The 24837-nt window shown below is 23.4% G+C and overlaps 1 protein-coding gene across 1 annotated transcript in view; it reads left to right on the top strand.

The window, feature by feature from the left end:
* Window positions 1-24837, top strand: part of LOC114122742 (serine/threonine-protein kinase pakA-like) — a 195790-nt gene that overhangs the window by 166477 nt on the left and 4476 nt on the right. Inside the window, exons 9-10 of the mRNA XM_050202349.1 lie at window positions 21666-21745; window positions 24089-24287. Of these exons, the coding sequence (XP_050058306.1) occupies window positions 21666-21745; window positions 24089-24287 (279 nt within the window). The remainder of the gene's footprint in view (window positions 1-21665; window positions 21746-24088; window positions 24288-24837) is intronic.

Below are 24837 nucleotides of genomic sequence, written 5' to 3'. Positions count from 1 at the left end.
ATTTTTAAACGTTGAAAATAAAGTCTTTGGTTCTTATAAATTTAAATAATTATTGTTGTTTTATTTTTTTTTCCTTTAATGTAAATGTCAGAGCATTTAAAGATAATAAGTAAAATTTATGTTTTTATTTGATTTTTTAAATTTATTTATTTATTTATTTTTTTTTTGTAAGATACTGTTTAGTTATAGAATGTTTAGTTCGTATAGTATTTTTAATCTTATTTTTAGCGACATTTTGTATCTAACTCCTTAAATATTTTTAAGTTACTGAAAAATATCATTCTTTATATTTTTTCTCGTTTTGAAATAAACTATTATGTTTTCTTTATTATCATTTTAATATTATTCAATATGCCTTATTTAGTTTATCATTAAATCAAGAAACTTGTAAGTTACGTCACCTTAATTATTTTAACTATATTCCTTAGCAGAAAATTTAAAAAAAAAAGATATAATCCATAAACATTATTAACCCCTAACAAAATAAAAGTTTAAAAAAAACTTAAATGTTTATTATCATTTTGTTTATAGATTTTTTTTATCATTATTTATGTTTCAATATTTTGTAATATTAATTTAAAAAATATAGTACATGTTTAATACTATTATTTATGTAATCTAAATTTAAATTTATATTTCGATTTTACAATATTTAAACTTTCATTTAGTCAATAAATATGATATGTAATTTAAATATTTTAAGTAATTATTAAGCACCTATTAATTTTACTAACCGGTAAACCATCTATTTAGTTTTAAAAGTAATAAAAAGAAACAAAATTCCCTTAAACTTTAATATGTGTATATTACATGTCACATATTATATTTACTACATTATTACTTATCCGGAAAATGGTAACGTAATAGACACTGATAGAGACAGAGATGGTTGGACATAATAAAACAAAACTTAAGAGTTGTTGAATCCAAGAGATTAGAATACACCGTAGACCAGGAAAGCTGGATAAACTTAGTTGAAGCATCTAAGAGCCTCAAAAGTATTTATAGCAATAACAACTACTCTTAAACTTGAACATACTATGTACTGTGAAAAAAAATTCATATAATAAGTAGTATACGAAAACTTATACTGAAGTTTTGTCGTAAAACAAGTTTATTATTATTCTATAAAATTGATCTAATTAAAGTTAAAGCATACATTCGAATCCTTAGTGAATAAAAGTTTATATAATCAAACAGCTGATTAATAAAATCGAACAAATGTAATTATTTGTGCTTTTCTACGTACTTATTAACTTTTATACGAGATTGAACTTCTCCTGTAATTGCGAACTCGTTAAGCTCTAGTACATTTAATACGATAACATTCTTGATTGGTTTTATAACCACAATCATATGATTTATGAGAATCGATTTTTGTCAGCCCGTCCCTGATATTCTAAAAGATTATAGCATATTATGGAAATTATTTTGAAAGTTATCTATAAAGTAAACAGCATTTAAGTTTTGTTGCAAGTAATTCACTAAAATTTAAACACAAGTCATTATTGGTAAAGAAAAAATAATTTAAATTATTATTGTTGTTCAGATTTATAACACTCCTAAGTAAGGATGCTAAAAGTGTTTTATTACTTTTACCCATTATAAGGTCAGCCATTAATAAAGGTCCTAAAGAGGAACAGAGATGTTATAGATAAGGTTTTTTATGAGCAACTTAGTAAGCCTAATACCCACCAATTTTTATAAATCCTAACTGGAGAATGACACGCAAAGTTACATGGATAATCATCCACCCATCTCCATCTATGTCCTACGCCCACATTCGATGAACATTCCATTATATATTACAAGCATTATATGCTTTCAAACCAAGCCACTCCATCATAGAAATCTTTTAAAAGTTAAAAAGCATGTCCATGTTATTAGTTTTTTAAGATATATTTATATACATAACTATATACATGGTTCAAAATATTGAATAACAATATTTAAACCTCAATATATAATGTTTATACAATCACAGTATCACATACATACCCTGGTATATTGATTTTGATTTTTAAACGAAAACTTAGTTAATTATTTTGTTAAATTTTCTATCTATACACATTACACACATTTTAACATTTTGTTTCATTTTTTATGATTTTATTAACATTGGTTCCAGTTATAATTCTAACATCAAGAATTATAAATAAAAATGACCCGGCATAATTTCGTACACTGTTCATAGAAAATATTTATATTTATATATTAACAATATTTTTAAATTTTAAATCGGAAATTTAATATTATTACTCAAAATGAATAATAGTAGTTGACATGAATGTTTAATTTAATGGTATAATAAACACGGTAACGGATAAGATAAGAGTAATCTGTTGCAAAAATAGAAAAATAAAACACGATTTTCAGTGGGTATGATTTATTTCTTAAATCATTCAAAAACCTTAAGGTGGTGTCTTTAGAACGAACTATCTAGGTAGTTTATCTGATTTATTAACGGCATATTTAAACGGAAGCCGGTGTTTGTAAATCTCGGATATGTGTATATTTTAAAAACAAAACAACCACGAGCTATCTCCCTCTCAAACAGTAAATATACCCGTAGTTGTCATTTAACACTTTCCAAGATGGAAAGTAATTTTTCCATACTAACGTTCGAGCTATTTGAATAAGAACATAATATACACGACACACGTATTTCCTTTTCAGTCATTCAATATTCATTTTCCATTATGACTTCCAAGAAAAATGTATTATGTTATTTATATACTTTGGTTTTTGCTTGTATATTTTAGTTTACTTAAATATTATATAGTGAAAAATACAATTCTTTATAAATCTAAGCACTTATGAGATTATATACCTAATACATACAATATACATTATATAAAACAATATAAGTTTTATTTTAAAGAAAGAATAATCTTATTCTCTAATCAAGATACGAGTATATAAAGTCAAATAATAAATATTTACACGATGCAAACAACTTTTGGACATATTATTTTAGCATTATGTTATATTTTAGTTTAAATATATTTGAAAAGGTATTACATAAATAGAAGGTTTAAATTTATATTTTTATATAAGATAAATATTCAATAAAAATAGCATGTGGTAGGTAAATAGCTTATATCACATTTATTTTAAACTATGTGTATTATTTATTGACTAATCATTAAAAATTCAACGTACATAGGTATCATTATATTAAAATTATGCATAATAAATACCATAAAATAATATTAATGTTAATTAGTCTATATAACTCATAGATTAAAATATAAAACATCACAACAATGATTAATAATTTTTTTCTTATCATATTTGATTGTGATTAAATACAACATAATATTAAACCTGATGTATCTGATGTATTATCTTCCTGCATATCTATAGAAATAATAATCAGTCAATAGTTTTTTTGAGGGTCTCTCATATACAGTTAGTCTCACAGATCTCGTACAACAACAGTATTAATAATTAAAAGTCTTAATATAATACAATTATTTATGTTATAACAAATTAACCGATTCGTTCGTTGATATAATTATTTTTTATTTTAAAAATATAAATTATTAAAAAGTGTTGATAATAATAAAAAACATACCTACCTACTACCTAGGTATTTATGGGTAATAGGTGGTAATAGATTACGACGATTGTTACAAAGTTTAGAATAAAAACACTTATAATTAAAACGTTCTCTTAATAAAAATTGAGGACGATAAAATGAAAATATGTATATGACCGTTATGTGAGATATGTTTTTTTTTATCATTTGCCTTCTCTTTTCGTTAAAACTAGGTATAAAATCGGTATGTTGTCTAAATAATTTCCAGTAAATCGGACTTTCAACCATAATGTTACGCTTTGCACATTATTATATTATTATACGATACAACAACGATAAAAAAAGTGACGCGCACGCTTACTGATTTTACATAGGTACATCTAATCGACATAACGTAACCGCACCAACCCTCTAATGGCTCACTCCCAAAGGATTGGATGATCCGTTTACATGCGCAGGGTTACAGCATATCTTTTGTACTATTATTGTGTATCTATCTATCTATATAAAAGTGATCATATTTTATGTCCGTGCACACGTCACAGGCATATCCTTTTGAAACAATTTAATGCCAAAGTATGGGATGTGAATATTTACACTCTACTACACACCATGCACTATTTAATAACGTATTACTATACATTATAGTAATGTGTAAAAAAAAAAATAATAATAAATAAAACGTTACAACAGAAAAAATTTAGGGAATATAAAATAACGTTGAAATATAGGGATGATTAAAACGTACAACAGAAAAATGTAACTAAATGTACTGTGACTTTTTTAAAAGAAAAATACAATTAATTATGTTCAACAAGATTATGAATAGATAATATAATTTTATTTCAACAATAAAATGTATATAATCTATGTATTATATAAAAAATAGATTTTGATATATCTAAAATTAATGAACTCAATAATAACTGAACAGATTGTTACGTGTTTTTTTTTTTTTTTTTAATGTTCTATGTTGTCTGGAAAAATTTTATAGCAATTTAAATCCTTCAATAGTCCCATTTTCACTCTGGTCAATGAAAATGTCTAAGTTTTGAACACCGTTAAACCGAATATTAAATAACAAATTAATCAAAGATACAATCATATTATATAGAATTGGCATTTTTAACGGGCAACGAAGTGCACGGAGCCAGCTAGTATATATATATAGTATATACAAATGAATAAAATTGTTTAAAAAGAAATAAATAAATGTGAAGTTTAAATTTAACAGAGTTAAAGACAAGAACGGGATAAATCCATGGTCAACCAAATTTAACACGAATCCATTCTTACGAGACACAAAGTGCACGAGGACAGATTTTATAATAATTTGAGTATATTCTTAATACTTTTTTTTTAATTTTTTTAAAAATATTTTTTATAATATAAAATAATATTTTCTCCATATATTTATCAATATAACCAATCATTGAGTATATAATATAATATACCTACTATTTTTGTATAAGATATATATACAATATTCTCTCAATGATCCTACCTATCTATTATTTTTCACAATCTTAAAAAGTTATTAAATCGAATTGTATAGCTATTATATTTGAAATTTGAATATTATATTTTTATTTAAAATTAACTCAAAATAGTTATTATATTTCTATATTTTTTTTAACTATATAACATTGTTAAAAGCCTGATTTTCAAAAATGTTAACAACAGTCTATAAAAATTAAAGTTATTAGTATACATTTACATTAATTATTTAATATTAGACATACAATACACATATTTTCATTTAAAAATAAAATATAATTTCCAGTTGATTTGTAATGGATTAGGTTTTTAAATCAATAAATTAATAATTAATTCATTTATTTTATACAAAGGAGTTTGCATTTCATAATATACAAAATAAAATAATGTAAAATCGTTGATTTTTTATATATATATATATATACATAAATGCATTTGTATTGTTTATATTACTATAGTTTATGGGTTATTTTATTCATTTTCGTATTTGATTTACCAAAGACAAATTTTAAATAAATAACATGTAATGAGATTCAAAAGTAGATCACGTATATAAATACATACTTTTGCAAAAAACATAATTTCGCCAAATTCACAAATGCTATGAATAATATTATATTATAATGTATAACAAAAATACAAAATAAACATTTTTAATAATAAAACACCATGAAAATAAGAAGACAATAAATTGTATTTGTTCATTTAGAAATACAAAATTTTAAACAAGCACATGGAATCAAATGAAAAGACAACGGTTGTGTTCTTTCCAATAATGGATAAAATGCTATCATGTCTAAATGTAAAGTCATTACCGTTTTAATTCATTCTCTGAGAATAAATGCTCATCTATGGTTAAGTATACTTACAACATAGTATTAAAGTGTGTAAGAAAAGCGTCATATTATCTATCTGTAGAATCAACTATCCTTTTTGATTACTGTGCACCTAAACTTTTAAGTATATTTTTAATTACACATTTACCAAAAGTGCAATAAATTAGGTAATAATTAATAATTTAAAATACTAGTGTAAATGAAAAAGTGTTTAATCTAAATATATTTTTAAGATGATTAAATTAAATAAACTTATACTCGTATAATTATTTATACATTATTATCAAGATTTAAATTTAGTTAACTATCAAATATTAAAATCATTATTTTTGTGTTAATAAATATGTTAAATTATTTTACTAATTATGTAATATAATGAGAGTAGGGTTTTAATCAAATGTAAAATTATTGAATTAAATTTATTCAGGTGATTATTTCATTATCATTCAAATAATCATAATGAACAATTTGAAAATTGATTGACTAATTTCCAAACATACATACTTTTTAAAATAATGAGTAATTCATGATAAAATAGTCATCTGATATACAAAGATTAAAAATATATATAGATCATTATATAGTACGTACATTAGTATTTTGTATTAGCATTATGTTTGAAAATCATTCAAAAAGTTACCTAGATAAAATCTCTATCAACTTTGAATATAATACATGGTAGATAAATAGGTTAATTTAATTGTATAATATATTATACACAATAAAGTAACTTTTTCTTTCGTATGGTTTTTTTTCGTACGGTGACAGTAGCTAAACAAGTTACTATTATATAATTATAATTATTTAGAAATATTTACTATTTAACTAATTTAACACAAATGAAAAATTATATAATAATTAGAGTTACAAGTAGATAAGTATCGTTAAATTTGCGCTTTTCCCCTAAATTTTTCTAATCAACAAGAAAAGAAAGTAATTTATTTAAAGCTGTATTATACTTAGGTATATTCTTTCAATTTACAAACTATAAATTTTTTTAATTTCTTCAATAAACTGAATATCTTTGAATTTTTATTAATATTGATTATTTTACATTTTACATTCAACTATTTAATTTTTTTAGCTCTAATTAAATCTTCTAATATTTTTAACAATTTATTTAAAAAATAATCGTATAACAGTAGTTATTACTATGCGTCACACGTCTAAAATCTCAAAATTTAATTAAATATCATAATTTTAAACGTTATTATTGCGTTTGTTTTAAATCCAAATATGTTTGGTATTTTTAAATAAAAAGACCATTAAAAATTTTAAAATATTGAATGATATAAATTTTATTTATTAATATTATTTTTACTTTTAGTTAGTTTTTCCTTTATTTAAACAAAGGCTTTTAAGTTTTGGTAAATCTTTTATTTATTTTTAATACTTAATTTAAAATTTAAAATATATAAAAAATAAATAAAAATATATATTTAAAAAACTCTAAATACTAGAAAATATAACTGTTAGATTAGGTTAATAAAGTTGTATTCACTGAATTATTCAATTTCAAAATTTGTAAAAAATACTTTAGAACGTATGTCATAAAAAAGCGTCAATTGAAATATTCAAATTTTGATTTTATCTAATATAAATAATAATATAATATGGTAATTTTGTCTACTTATTCTACCAAAATAATAAGTAAGGTTATTAACCCGTCAAAATGTATATCGTTAATATCAAACTTATGTCATATGAAGGACTTCAAGTTAACATCAATTTAATCTCATAAAATAAGGGTTTCAAAAGCCATCAACCCTTTCAATTCAAAACCACTTAGTTTTAAAACATCAAAACTCTTGTTTAAACATATATTTATCTAATAACTAAATTATTAGATAATAAAGTTTTTTAAAAAAAAAGTAGTATTAATCTGAGGCTAGACTTTATACGAACCAATTACAGAATAGAATTTTTCTCCTTAATAATTAAAAAAAAAAAATTCAAATTATGTATACATTTAACTACTAAAATCTAAACTACTAAATACTAAAAATTTGTATACATTTTTGAACATCGCTCGTGAACACTTATAAACATAACTATTCAATATCGAATGATAGCATTCTTAAAACTGAATTATTCTCATAAAACTAAGGTAAATCACAAGTATGTATAAATAAAGGTACCTATTATATAGAAATTAATTGAAAAATTTAAAACACGTTAACATGAATAAATACATAAATACTTGTTTTATCTATATTTATTTTTCTGTAATAATTCAAACATAAACTTTTTACAAACTGATCTCTATTAGCTTTTATGTATCGTTCGTTAATAACGATTAGTTCGTTTTCGCTCTATAAATATTTCCACAAATTATAAAAACTAATAATTTTAAAAATAAGTAATATTAATACTTTTTTTTTTTAATTCAAACTTACAATATTAATTTAAATAACGTGAAGGTATATTATCCTGATTATAACGAGTGAAGTCGTTAATTAACGATAATGAAGGCGAGTTTAAAACTATATTATATAACACATAATATATTACTAAAAAATATATAAGTTAATCTAATTATAAATACATTTTAGATGAAAAATAAAAACAAACGATATAAATGTTTAAGTTCAAAATCGACTAATAAAATAATTCATACTATGATAAAGTTGTTATATTATTGATCATACTTATGTTTGTTTGATACATAAAATGTACATACCAAAATAATTAAACGTGATGACAAAGCCATGAAGATAATGGTTCAATTATTTTCCTAATATAACTCTTATCAATCGTAATTTTACGGCCAAAATCAACTGAAAAAAACATTATAATTAAGCACAATAGTACCGGATATCAGAAAATATAGAAATATATATATATAGAAATTCTAAAAAGTTGCTATAAAATTTTAAGTTTTTAGATAAATATACAAATATTATTCTCCCTAAATCGGTTTGATTTGACTCCAACTATATAGATTTTAATTATAATAATATTCATATTTATTTATTCGTTTTAGACCTTGGCTAGAAAAAACATAAGTTTGTAGAGAATATTAAAAATAGTAATAATAATAATAGTGATAAACTAAATAAAAAAAAAAAAAAAACAATTAAAAGAAATTATTGAAGGTAAGATTTTTATTTCTTAAGAACTACAATAAATACTGTAGAGAGAAGTAAGAAATAATTATTTTTGGCGAAAGGAAGAAAAACAGGGGTTGTGAATCAAGTATAGTGTGAAAAGATATTAAAATTTAATTGGAAGTCAATTGAGTTGGTTACAATTTTTAATGAAAAGATTATAATTGGTAGGAAGTTTTTGTTCGACAAGACTAGACAAATTATTACAGATTTATAGATAAGGATGTACCTAGTCATGTGAAGGACGATGGACCTTTAATACATAGGCTGCAAAACGTATAAATTTTCAATGGATTCCATCAATCGCTAAAAGAATCATAGAATGAAGATATAAATATAATAATAAAAATAATAAGAGATATGGGAAAGAAAAAAAATTGTCGTGATTTTTTTTTTCTATTATTAATTATATTATTGTTTTATTCTGTAGATATCTATATAGATAAAATACTTTGTTATTTTAATATCCAAAGATGTTTATTAATTATTATCTTTGTACAATAAGCAACATCGTGGTAATACTATGCTAATTATAACCATTATAATATTGTAATTATTTTACCTGACATTCGTTTAATATTCAGTTTGTTCTTTAGAGGAAGTAAGCACACTATTTCTTTTCTCTCTGACCCACGTTCAAATGTTCAATAAAGTAAATATGAGTTCAGGAGAACCATTATAATATTGTAATGTTAGTTACAATTAGTAAATTAGTTTTAATATTTAAGTGAATTAACCCATTATCCAACTTAAAGATAAGACAAGGAACCTTTTACGCTTTTATTGATATTTAAGTTCTAAAGCAAATCATAAAAATTTAAAAATTGTAATATTTTACATGATATTATTAAAACTCACTTTAAAATTTATATACCAATAAAGTCGCATGTAAAGTGTTCAAAATAAAATTGTTTCTTTTAAGTTTAGTAATAAATAAATCCACTCTAACAATATAGCTAAATACACAAGATTGGTTTTGTTTTATAAAAATCTTTTATGTTGCGCATGATTTAAAAAGAGAGAGAAAATGAATTCACTAACATTCTCTTAAGGTTGTAATTAATAATTTGAGGATTAGATTAAATTTAAGTTGACATTATACCTTGTCACCCAATAACAGTTAAAACTCACTGGTAAAAATTCCTGTTGTAAAAAATAACGCCATTTATTAAGTCTAAAATATAAAAAATATATATATATCTTAATATGGATAGGTTCTTAATAAATAGTTACTATAAGTTTTAACGATTTAAATTCATAAAAAAAAAAAAAAATGATATGTTAATATGTTATGAAAAATAAGTATATCATTATGATACACTTTATAGTATACAAAATCCCGTAAAATTAAAAATGTATTAATTTCTAATTCAAATGCTTATAAATTCTTACTATATAAAATATATTTTTGTAAATTTGTGTATTTATAATATAATATTTATTTACTCTAAGTTGCGTTTACTTAATACTTTATAATAAATAATTTCCAAAAACAAGTTTTCATTGTTAATTGAGTTATAAACCTTAGTTATGACGTTAATAGTTTAATATATAATAATAATATAATAATGTATAATACTAATACCCTTATGGTGTGTTTTTATAAACTAACAAGCAAGAGATCGTACATTCTCTTTTTTTCCAATTTTATTATGTCGGAACGAAAAAAATGTACAGAAACTTTAAAACCAATTTTGTTTTTCTCATAACTTTTTATCGTATTTTTTTATTATTTATTCTTTACACACTTATACGTAAGACTCAACGTTTTAATTTTTAATTAGTTTTAAATTTTTTCACCGTAAGTATTGGATGTTAATAAAAGGTATTTTTAATTATAAAAACTTGGATATTTGTTAAAATTATTTCAAATAGTAATTTGAATACTTGAATTTAAAATAATTATATTAATTATTTAGATGTATTTTAAATAATATATTATATTATGTATTAAACTAATATTTTAAAAATTAAATATATTAGTTATTTTATTCTTAGGTCTAAATTTAAATGACAAAATAAAATAAAAAGTAAAAATTACACAGTTTAATTTTATTGGCATCAGTATCATTCTCATTTTAGACTTTATAGAAATTGTTAAATAAGTAAAAAATAATATTAATGGAGTTAAATATTTAAAATTTTGCTTTGTATTTGTTTTTTTTTATACATGTATATAATTTTAATTTATTTAATATTATTATACAATTTATATCATTTGATACACTAAGAGTATAGGTTAAAAGTATAGGTAGAAACGAATATAACAATTTAACATTATCTTGATAATAGAAGACACCCATTGATAACACTTTCTAAGATAATTTAATTATTATAATATTTTTTAATTTATAACAAATTACTACACCACTTGCGCTTTAGGTGTATTAAGAGATTACCAAGTATGAAAGTGGAAACAAAATTTTTCATACGGGGAAATGGATACTTAGAGGATTGTGGAATCTTTTATAGAAGCAAATGGATTCGTCATTTATTGTTTTTAGTTTTAGGTCTGAATGTAGAGAAAAATATGAGACGTAGAAAAGAATATTTATTAATTTCTTTAAAGCAATATTTTGAAATGCTTGAATTTTGTTAATGTTTGGTTTTTTTTTTCATTACTCCATAGCTGTAGATTGTATGTCTATATTGGTTTAAGTAGACTTTTACTTTTCAGACATAAGAAATATGATACCCATAGAGGTGTATTTATATTTTATAGTATTGCATTATAATACAGTTTTTAGCATGCGTAAGCGATTATTTATAACTAGTCTTTTAGTTCTTAAATAGAACCCAAATTAGTCTCGATTTGAGTGCTAAACAAAAATATTTAGCAGTAGAAAAACGAGAGATAGGAGTACCATACAGAGAAATATTAGGACACTGAGCCTATCTGAGGATGATTTGCTCTAGATAACTTTAAAACGCAATTTGTTAAATCAATTTTGAATATGAACAAGGTGATTTAGCACATTTTTAGAGGCAGTGAGAGGATCATTGTTGATAGGAATTATCGCTTTGTCATCAGAATAGTATTCAGATACTGACGGATTAAGAATGGTTGGTCAGTTATAAAATCGAAGGCAGGTGATTTATGGAGAGAGCTTTTTCAAATGATACCATATGCTGTGAATGGTTTGACTAGAAAAAAGGAGAACTGTGTTGAGTTTAGAAATACTTCAACCAGATCTCAATTAACATCGTCACTTATTATATCAGATTATACAGTGTTTGGTTGAAATATGTCAGATATAGCTTAAAAAGTTCAACTTTCTCAGATTCGGATGACGCAAAACTGCCATCAGATTATTTTTTGCTCTCCAGAGACTACAATATTTTAAGAAAAATTAGATAGATAGTTTTGCAAGGTCGAAGATCAAGATTTGGTAATAATTTTTTTTTAAATATTTTAAATATAGGTATTTATAATGTTTTTTTTTTCTAAAACATACAAAAAGTGTCTAAATAGGTACTTAAAAAGTATACAAACAAGTATTGTATTAAAATAACTCTGAGCTCTATTATTAATAATAATGATAATAATAATAACAATAATAATATTAATTAATTATTAATAATAATAATATTAATTAATAATTATTCAGTTTTATAATTTGTACTTAATAACCTCCTAACATTAAAACACTGGCTTATGTTTAGACATGTAACACTTGAGTGTTAGCATTATCCAATGGTAAAGTGCCCCACCTCTAGATTTTAATTAATTACCTATTGTTTATTTCTAAGACAACTACACCACCAACACTTGAGTCTACCAAGTAGGTCACCACCTAGTGTTTTCTGCGTTCATTAAAAAAATTAACGCATACAGCTTGAATAAATTTCAATTTAAAACTATAAATTACTCGAATAAACATACACTACTGAAATTCTACTACTAACTACTTCTCGAATAGTCGAGAAGAAAAATGCATGTGGTTTTCAAAAAAATATTTGTACCTACCTATATCTTTAGACAAATCTTTCCAATAAATTAATTTTTAACAGGTTTCTTGTTAAAAAATAATATTATATTGTCAATATAAAAAAAAAAAACGACTCCACAGTGTTCATATACTGTGGAATATATAAAATTTACATAAAATGTATTTTATTTTTTTTTAAAAATGCCCTTTGAACTTTTCGAGCATATAATATTGAAGCATTGGAAACTCCAAACATCTAAAGTCACCCAAGCCAATTTTTATTTTATATATGAAAAAAGAATCAACTCAATTCTGACTTCCAATATTCTGTTTACTGAAAGAGGTTTTTTAGAAAAGTTGGCAGATAGGAAATATAAAAATCGAAATGTTAGTAATAAAACTTTTTACCATCTGAGCACGTCAACAGTCTTATTATTTCATATGCAATTCAACTAGATTCATGAAGTTTCTAATTAAATAAAAATAAACCAATAAATTAAAATACCTAAATTGTTTGCAAAAATATTATTGATTGGCCTAGTAGTAAAATTTATTTAAAGTTTCTCAAAATAAAATAATTCAAACGACATAAAATGATTTATAAGATATCTTATGATTTTCCAATGTGAATCTTTTTAGAAACCAATCGCTAACTGCATAGTGTATACCGATATTTTACAAAATTTATGAAAATTAATACATATTTTCCCTGATCATAAAATAACTTATTATACGTGTATCTTGTATCCAAAAAGAACTTCATTACTGACAATATATAATTCATTCATTTTTATAAATAATCATAATTTTTATATCATTAAATCGTGTGTAGTGATAAAATGATGTACAATTTTATTTTAATTAGAAGTAATCAGAGAAATATTTACAGTTTTAACAAAAGACCCGAATAGTGTTGATGATGTGTTTATGTGTATTTTACTTTGCCCAATAAAAACAGATAAACCTACACTAAACGACTTCCAAAACAATTCAATTAATCATTTAATTTATGACACCCACTTAGCCAACGAACACCAACTTTCGTATCTGAAAAATATACCACACTGCTTGCAGCTATCATATTCGTCTAAAATCGATATGAAAAGCTTGAAATGAAAACTTAAAACTAACAAAACTGATAATACTTATGGCTGGTATTAATAAAAATAAAATTATACTGTGCACATGTGGTAATTTATGTAATGTATTTTTTATGAAATATATAAAACTTGAATAAAAATAATAATGGTGTATTATTGTACAATATAAATCGAATTTTGTGTTTTAATACAAAACAGTATTATTTGGTTTTACTATTAAATTTTTATACAATTTAATTTTTAAGCAAGTATTAACAAACTAGTATTATATTAATAATATCAATGCACACGTCATATCAATTTAATCTCAAATAAATACTAGAGAAAAAGACAAATTGGTAAAATAATAAGAATTTAAATATTTTTTTTTTAAATAAATTTTAACTTTATTTTATGATTCGTTTTTATAGCTTATTCAATCTAATTTACATTTTTCAACTAATCGCTATTATACATAAATATTATAAATATTTGAATTGTTTTAAAAATGTAAGAATTTAAAATCCAGTTAATTTTTTACTGACACAAAAATCTTGATTAAAGTTAAAATACTTAACAGGTCCAAATATAGTTTTAGAACTTTAAAATAAGTTTTACGTCAGTTAAATTTTAGATTACATCTTGTCATTATCGTTTACATGTCGTTGTGTATGACAATGGTAATATTATATAAACATACTAAAATAGTTATATAGTTACGAGTAGCAATAAAATAGCTGTTCTTTTAATTTGATTATTATAAATTTAAACTGATTTATTAACAGAAAGTTTTTAATTGTCAAAACGAAAAATAAATATTAAATTATAATTATACATAATACTCTTAACCCGATAAGTTATAAGTAAGATTATTCATTAAAAATCTATACCTAACTAATGATATATAGCTGATATGCCCTACGTCTTAATCACAGTAACAATTCAGAATATGAATTTTTAATAATCAAAATTCTATTAGTTTTGTATACTTGACAAATTAATAGTTCAAAAAAAAAAAATAATAATATCCTAATTTTTTCAATGTATTAAATTAAAATAATTTACTATGAATTCTTGATTAAAACATAATTTGTATGTTTTCATAATTTTGACAAATTTAGTCCAAGTTAATAGGTATTTCAAAACACTAAAAAAAAAATACTGTTGCTGTATTTTTTAATGTTGTATTTTATATCAGGTATATAATATACATATTTTATACTTAAAGATATAGATATTAAACTTATTTTCACATAAAAAAAAAACAGATATTAATATAAATATTTGGTTTCAAGTACTTACTAATATTATTAATTTTTGTATTATAATAAAAATATATTGGAGGTTTACGTTGTATAAATTCTACAATTTCATAATTTTAAATTGTCTTTGAATCTAAGTACAGAGATCTATTTACTTTTAACAACACCTACCCTTACCCTACACACATAAACACGCATGCAAGTAATAGCTATATTTAATTTATAAAAATAAACGCACTATTTTAAAACCATTAGGAAGTACATTGTTTCGTCGATCTGTTTAAAATCTAAAATACAGTTGTGTTATTTTTAGAATCTATTATTTACAAATAATATTGTTCATTCTTTTACCTATTCAATTTTAATCTGATAATAGTTAAATTATACTTAACATAAAATAAATTATTATTATATAATATAAGCATACACCAATAATATTGAAAATAATAATAATTATATTTCTTCTGTTATAACTAGCTAAACCTTTGTTTTCGTTAATTTGTACTTAAATATATTTATTAATAATGTCTAAATTAAAATAAATGGCAAATTGTGATTTTATCTGACTTTTAAAAAATAATCAACATATTATATTTGATATATCCATTTATATGCGACGCCATCAAAATTCAATATTGAAATTATAGGTAAAATAATATACATTAGAAAAAGCTTCTTTGATATTTTTTTTAAGTCGAAATATCAGTTTCAACAAAAGTCAAACGACTCAACAAAAAACATAAAATTTTGTCCAGTTTACTTTACAGAATTCAATAAAGCTGAATGTACATAACTTCGTAATTCAACAATGTCTTTTAAACCCTCTGCGGAAGAAAAAAGAATAAATCATTTCAAAAAAAAAATCGTAAGGTTGAAAACTTTTATAAACGAATATCAATTGTGGATTGTGTATTGACTTTTTTTTATTTTTTTTCGTCGATTTGTTCGGGTCACCGGAATAACGCCAACATAGGTACTCGTATAGCAGCGATTACGTAGTGACAACACATGACTGGTAAAGTAGTAAACGAACAAACGACCGCATGTTTGCTACTGAAACCAAACAAATACATTATTATTGTACTTTGTGATCCAAAAACCGTTAGAGAGAAAAAAAATGAACGGCCGTGCAGTCAATAAAATATAGAAAACACTCTCGTTCGCTGATGGCGCGTTTCAAAGTGAAAAACAAACGCGTCAATTCGTACTAATACAATCTATGCCTGGCTGTGTCGTTTTCGTCGTCGGGAAAGTCATCGAAAACGTGTTAGTATTTTGAATTAGTAGATTTACTTAAACACGTACTTACCTTCTATAGTATACACACAAACACACATATGTATATATATATATTGCGATCGTTTGCGTATGTGTAAACGCGCACGAAACCAAAACGAACCGGCAACGTTGGGGGGGTGGTCGATGAAAAGGGTAGGTAGGTAGATGTATATATATATATATATATTATATGTATTCACAGCTTCTGCCGATTGATGAGCTTTCCACGCTACCAACGGGAACGGTGGCAGGAGAGGAATCGCCTACCTCGGCCATACGTGATTTATCATCCACGGGTCTACACACCGCGGGCCGTAATATTATACGTTCCAGTATTGTACGTGAAATGTTCCGGCTCCTTTTCCGCTCGTCCAAACGTCCCTGTTCCCGCCGCGTCCACCATATAAAATAATATAATATGTATATATTCCGTGTATTTATGTATAGGTCCACGTTGTTTGATAAAGCCGTTTTATCCAATTGCAATATACGGTCTGGTTGCTGCTCCAACGATTTGAAACAACAAAAATCACGGCATAAAATGATCGTGTGATAGTATAAAAAATTATTACCGTCGAAAACGATACCGATTTATTGTAAATACAAAATCGTTCGAACGTCCTGTTACTATCATAAAAACCATTCTATTTTTTTTTATCTTTTTATCGAGTATCTTGCTTAGTATGAAAACAGCAGCATTGGTCTCAATTCTCAAGTTTATTATGAAGTTAAAATGTATACTTGTGCTATTCAATTTTCTTAATAGGTACCTATACTCGAAAAAAATTAATTTTCAAATTTTTAAACCTCAATAGTTTATTTATTTCTGTTGACATTATTTATTTAAGCATTCTCCAGCGCAATAGTTTTCAAAAATGTAAATAATAAAAAAAAATATATATAAATATATTGTCACAACCACTACAAAGACTTGGCTACAAAATATTATGAAATAATATAAAATGTCAATATATAATAACAATGCTATTGGAAAAAATCTGTTTCGGTTTTGTTTCCTACTGTACAGTAAAAATATTATATTAATATAATAAAATAATTCAAATTACAATCGTATTGTATACACAAAATATTTAACATTATATAATAAATTATTATAAGCGCCGTAACGTAATCCTAAACAACAACATCAATTTTCGAGCATAATATTACAGTATAATAAATAACCGATCGATAAAATCCGTTGTTGTGAAGACAATGTTATCGGTAATGACATTGTCAGGCCAGGAAACGACCAATAATTCCAACGATTAACACTCGAAGCCTATACCTACACCTACTGCTTGCTGGAGCGCTATTCACACGATATCGCAAATGTGCATCGGTGCACAATTATTCGCTGTTGACCCTATTTTGATATCTGATTATTTATTCAAATTTAAATATGGTATCATCCACACTTTAAGGTTGTATACATGAGCGTGGATTGCATTTCAAACTAAATTAAATATTTTTTCATAATAAGGTCGTTTAACCCTAACGCCTAAGGTGATACTCGATTATGAAGAACAAGGAAAGGTTAATAATATTTCATAGTATACAAGTAAAAATTGTAATATATAATGTGAAAAACTAAAAATATTATTAGAAGTTTCCTAAAAAAAAAAAATTATCTTAGATGAACCGCTTAAAAATTAACTGAATTTTAAAATTTTAAATGAAAGAATTCATAATTTATTTTCTATTTATCTAAAATTGTCTTACTGTACTTGAACCATAGATTTAAAACATGTTGTTATTATCGATTCTAATTCTCATATTATTTTTCTTGACGATACCATGTGTCTGTAGTCTACTTTATAACTTGTTCGGTATTTCTTTTTATTCCTCTTCACTACGTATACATTAAGAGAGTACATTTTGTGGCCTCAAAATACATTCTCTCCTATCTCGTGTTCTTTGTATTCGTAGAAATGTTATCCTGTTCAGTCTTTATTTCTTTAGCTTTCCAACTTATTTTTAAATCCTGTCCTACATCTATTCAAAACTTAATTTACTTTCAGGTATAAAAAGAAAAATTAGTTACATCATTTAATTAATATTCTTTCTTTAAAATGTTTATTAGTTATATGCAATATTCAATATAGGTATATCGGTATGTATATGTATAAAAATAAGTATAGATTGCTAATATTGCCATAATTTGTTGTACTGTTCCATTTCGTAAAATAAAAGCAATTAATTAAAATTTAAGTCAATAACACGCAAAGTGCTTGATTATTAGAGAAAAAACTTTAAATAAATAATATGAATATTAAATATATAAATATTATACTTGTTAAGAATTTTAGTAATTAATAAAATAAATTAGTTGATATAGTTAAATTTTTATAATAAACTTAAATATCCTTTAGACTATGTAAATATCCATAGGGTTATAATTGAAGTTGAATTTTGAAGCTGAATGTACTAAGTGTATCTAAATAATTAATCTGTCGCTGAAAATATATTAACGAATGAATTAAATAAATAACCTACACAAGTGTGTTGTAAGCAATTATCTTGTTTCCTCGCCACGAAAACTTTTCCACGTTGCATATTATGTAAATCGTGAATGTCATTAATTGAACATGTTTTGCTAACATAAAATAATGAAACCGTACAATTAATTTTCAATTTTATTAAGTAAAACTTCCATTTTAATAAGAGTATAATAAAAATAGGTAACAGACTTTCAGGCTTTATCGTCAACTCAATATAAAAACATTTTCTACGTATTATTGTAGGTAGGTATATAAAATATGATCATACCTAGCATCATATTTCATAACTTTGAAGTTCCAAGTATTGGTTTTAAAATCACGTAATTTCATTTTTATGTGAACATTATTTTATGGTAGGACTACTTAAAAAGTTGTATGTGGCAATTTTTTATTACGAAAATGTCGACTAGTTGGTACATACTTAAAAGATAATTTTCAAAATAATCTATTCCTCTAAGCGCCAGGAAAAATTACAAAAAAAAAAATATTTAAAAAACTTGCTTTGCTATATTATTTATACTTGTAGTATATTATACTATATTTCGGGTTTAACTCGTCATTTGGTAGACTTCTGAATGGATGAATAGAATTTTAATGCAATGCTACATAATTGTAGAAACTATAATAAAAACATCCTTAATTAGAGATCAATTTTAAATACAATAATATTGTGTAAATAGTAAATAACATACATCTATAATAGGTATTCAGTTTTCGATTCCTTATTATCTATATTATTCGATACTATAAGAGTCTGCTGCACAAAATAGTAGTAATTGGACCTATCTTTCCCACAAAAATTTAACTGATAACGTTGTCTCATTTCAACATAAAGTGCATATGCATGACTCAGTAGTGAAGCCATTTGCGTTTTAAATTATTTACATAGGTCCATTGTAATTGTAATTCGTATAATAAGATGTTTCTAAGCTTAAGAATTTATTTAAATTTTAAGAGACAATGACTTTCAATTGAACATATAAGTATTAAAAGTCGTTTGGAAAACTAAATACATTTATACTGAAAAACTACATACAATTTTCCTTTACTTTTACCATTAGATACTAATGTATTAAATTCTAATAAATTTCATATTATTCTCAATTTGTACTTTATTCTAAACTATAATAAATTAGAAAAATAACAAAAATAAAAATAAATAAAATATCTATTATTTACCAATTAGTATACATTTTAAAATTGATACTTAAATGTATTTATATTTTTATTTTATGCCAGTAAAATTGTTTTTAATTATTTCAAGTCTAATTATAGTTTAATAACTATATCAATAATCTAAAGACATTTAAAACTAACTATATTATTCCTGATAGTATGAAATAGTATAATTTAAAAAATAAATAAATTATTAGTTTTAAATGAAAAATAATATTAATATAATTGAAGTTAAATTATTGTAAAGGATAGTTGTTAGTAATAATATAATATCTACTCTGTATATTCATAGTTTCATATTCATACTGTTCATTAAAATATATTTCTATCGTAATATCTATTTACAAACAAATATTTATCAAGTAATTTAAAATATTTCTTTCTTACTTTAAATCATGTTTCTTTAAAGTTTTCCAAGCTTTATTAGTTTACCATTATACATTTTTTTAAATTTTACAAAAACAAGTTTCTATGGTTTTTTTTTTTACTAAATAACATATTTATATTCCATTATAATAATTCCATCATTACAAATAAATGCTAAAAATAAATTGAACATTTTAGGTTTTTATAAAAGCATTTTGAGTACAATGAAAAACGTTATTTTTATGATTTTAATAAAATAATAACCGTAGTATAAAGAAATGTGGTAATTAATTCTAAAGATAATGCATTAATTTCTGTTGTAAAATGCTAAATAAGTTCTTAATATTATAAAATAAAATAATATACGAACATTTTATCGGCTATTCTTTAAATTAAAAAAAAAAGTATATGAAACTACTAACACCTAAATAGATGAAAATATGACTCAACAAGTTTAAATTTATTGCTAATTACAACTAAATTATTAAAAAAAAGTTTTACTTTATTTTTATTTTGGAAGTTTATGTTAACTTATTTACATTTATTACTATTAAGAAGACACAACAGAAACGATTTTTACAAGATATAATACAATAAATTTTGTTGGAATCCTTAGAATTTACGATTCGAATAATTCAAATACATTTTTAAGCAATTTACTAAAATATCAAGATGTAATTCTTAGTATCCGATGTGCTCTCATAACTATTATTGCGTAATAATAAATTTATTAAAATTTAATTTAATTTATATATTTAATTTATCAATTATAAACTGAAATTCTAGTTTTGTATTTTTAAAGTACTGTTGTTACTTCCTGCAAGAACATAAGGGAAAACATAGAATATGACGTATATGTATAAGTCTACACTTAATTAATTTAATTTTTATATGCATAATATATAATTTAAATAAACACTTGAACAACTACTCATTAATAAAAAAAAAAGTTTTATAAAATTAATAATTGAATAGAAGTACCTATGCACCAAGAAAATCCCTTTAATTTATATTATTAATTTAAGTTACCTATCTAATTATTAGACTTAATTATAAACTATCTATTTTAAATTATATTTATTTTCTGTTTTAGACGAAGATGGAGAAAAGTCAGTTTCTGTATTATTAGATGGAGAAGAGTCCGAGTTAATTTTTTTAGATAAATCTAATGCGGTGAGTAATACATTTCACATAAATTTCCAACTCAAGGTTAATTGAAGAATTTTTAGTGATCAAAAAGATGATGAAAGACACAGAAAATACATTTATAATACTAAGCAAAATCTAAAACATACGCATCATTTTAAAACCACCACTTTACTCGCCAATTTTTGGCTAGTCGATTATGCAAATCAAGTTTCGGGAAAAGTTTTATAAATTATGTTACATATAGGTCTATATCACTTCTATGTAGGCACTTAAGACACCCTATTTCACATTATAATATTTTAGTAGTCATGTGCCCTAAGCCACTCGAGGAACTACCCGAAAAGTCTGGTTAGTTTAGGTTAATAGACAATAGTAGTATGGTATACTAATAATATCATATTGTATAGAATATATTATCCTTGTCATCCTTGTCAAATAATTAATTAAGGTATAATAGAACTTAGAATAACAAAAAAAAACATGTATAATACAATAATTTAGTTTTATAAATATATAAAACATGTATACTGTACAAACATATTTATTAGGTTTGTACTACCTGCAGTAAAATAAAAATAATTTCACTACGTCAAAAGCCTATTTTAATAAAAAAAATTCTTCGTTTTGTTTAAAATAAACAAAAATAAATAAATATCTATTTCAGGATATGAATTAAGAACAATAATACATTTTATTGAATCATTACAGCTTATAAAACATTAATTATATTTATATTACTACATTATTAAAGGTAAATTAATTTAAATTGTAATTTATATTTATATTGGATTATATAATATTTATATAATTAATTATCTGCAGTAATATATTTACCATTTGACATTGCTAATAAGGAAACTTGGTTTAAACTAACTAGAGATCATTGATGAGTGATACATATAAAATAAACACCAATTATTAGTCTAAGAGTTTGTTAAATGAACTCGTCGTAATTAACTAAAACGTATTCTTTACAAATGAAAATAAAAGCATTGAAAACCACTTCACAAGAAAGGTCGCTACAATTTCAAAAATCAATAGCTGAGTACCCTCCTATTTCAATAAAAATATGTAGTACCGTCAAAGACAGCTACATCGCGTGATTGATATTACACGTAATACAGTTTACACAAAAGCCCTTGTTACATCACCAAGAAACTTTATAACACTAGAATTATATCGATAAAATAATATATATAATCTCAATTAGTGTTGTATCACTCCTGCGTAATATTGCCATAAGTGCAACAAATATACATCACCATACTCAATAAAATTCAGGCACCCTATATATTTATTATGACAGCAAGAAAAAAAATGTATTTGAAAAAATATTTGAATTTATTTCATTACGTTAAACTTAAAAACATTAACTTAATTCATTTTTTACTCGAACATCGATTATTTTTGTATTTCCAATTTTTAATTTAAAAAAAGTATTTTAAAAAAAAAACAATTAACATGGTTAAAATATTTTGTATTTTTATAATCCTAACAATCCTATTCATTTAATAATAATAATATGAGTCTTAAGAATATTGGCTTAATGACAGATTTCCCAAACGTATAAAATACCAAGAAATATCTATAACATTAATTTAATATAAGACAATATAACAATATATTGTTTTAATATTTTAAAGCAATTATTTAAAGAAGCTGGATTTAAAAACTTTTGAACTTATTATTTAAATAGAAAAGTGATGTTAAGTAATGAAATTTTTTATAAAACAATTTACTATTCAATTGAAATGATACTATAAACTTTATTTTATTATTTAAAATCATTCAAAAAATGTAGGTATTAAATTTCCATTCAAATATTAAAAAAATTATAATATAATATAATAATACTGTTGTGAAGACTTTTCTCATATCATAATTATTATAATATTACCATATTAAAAAAATATATAAAGAAATATTCTAAGTATACATTTTCACTTAAGATAGTATTATCATTTCATAAGCTACAATAAAGAATGATAATATTATATTGAATTACAATATTTGTTGAAAATAATACAGGTGCATTGTAATTCACCAAACATGTTCACCTCCATTTTTTCTTTGATAATGTATTGAATTAAATTCTTGTTTTTTAAATTTTCGAATTGTTGAGATTTTTTGTACAGCTTAAGAAGTATTTATAAAAATAATACCATTTAATTTTATTAACAAATCTCAAATAGCTAAATTTAAAGCATTTACTTTGAGTCTTTTCTCGTTACTTTTTAATCATATAAATATTGTCAATAAATTACACCTTATTTATAATATAATGGATGAATATAATATAGCTAATATAAGAAATATTAACCGTTTGCTGCATAAAAATTAATGTAATGGGATAAAATATGTTTTTAGCCAGCCGATTGTAATGACGTCTTTGAGGAGTCTCCACATGCCTATTGTATTATCTACTCGAGAAACGATTGGGACAGCTTCAAACAAGCCGAAGAATGGTTACAAGCTTTATGGAAAGCAGATGTAGTCAGAAATAAAGCTGTGATATTAGTTGGTAACAAAAACGATATCGTGAGACCAAACGTCGTACCATCAGGAGGTACAGTAGTATTTTTCATCAATAAAAATATTAAGTGCCTACCTAACTACTCAATAATCATATTATAAGTATTATAATTGTTTAATATGTTTGTTCTATCGATTAGGGGCTTATTATGTATGTATGTATTTATATGTCACGAAATCGCTTTCATTTATTTCCCTAGAAATCTACGTTAATAATATACTTGATTTTTAATTCCGGTACACAAAAATATTTACTGTATCGGATTTTTTATCAAATTTTAACGTACATTACATAATTTTCAACCACCAATTGGTCCAATGGTGTGACGATGGGGTATTGAAAATGTAACACTAACTACAAAATAAACAAATAATAACACATATTTTTGTAACAAAAGATTGAGGCCAATGAAAGATAGATTATGATGAGATGAAATATCTATTATAAAATAATATAAAACAAGTCTATAACACTAAAAGTGTAAACCGAATTGCTCTGAATTAATCGGTCACATTAAAATATTTACCATACAAAACTTTTGATTTTTATCTCATCAAATAATTATGTTGTAATATTATAATAA

The sequence above is a fragment of the Aphis gossypii genome, chromosome 2 (genome assembly GCF_020184175.1).
Source record: "Aphis gossypii isolate Hap1 chromosome 2, ASM2018417v2, whole genome shotgun sequence".
NCBI classification, from domain to species: Eukaryota; Metazoa; Arthropoda; class Insecta; order Hemiptera; family Aphididae; genus Aphis; species Aphis gossypii.
This window is presented reverse-complemented; position numbering and strand designations above follow the sequence as displayed.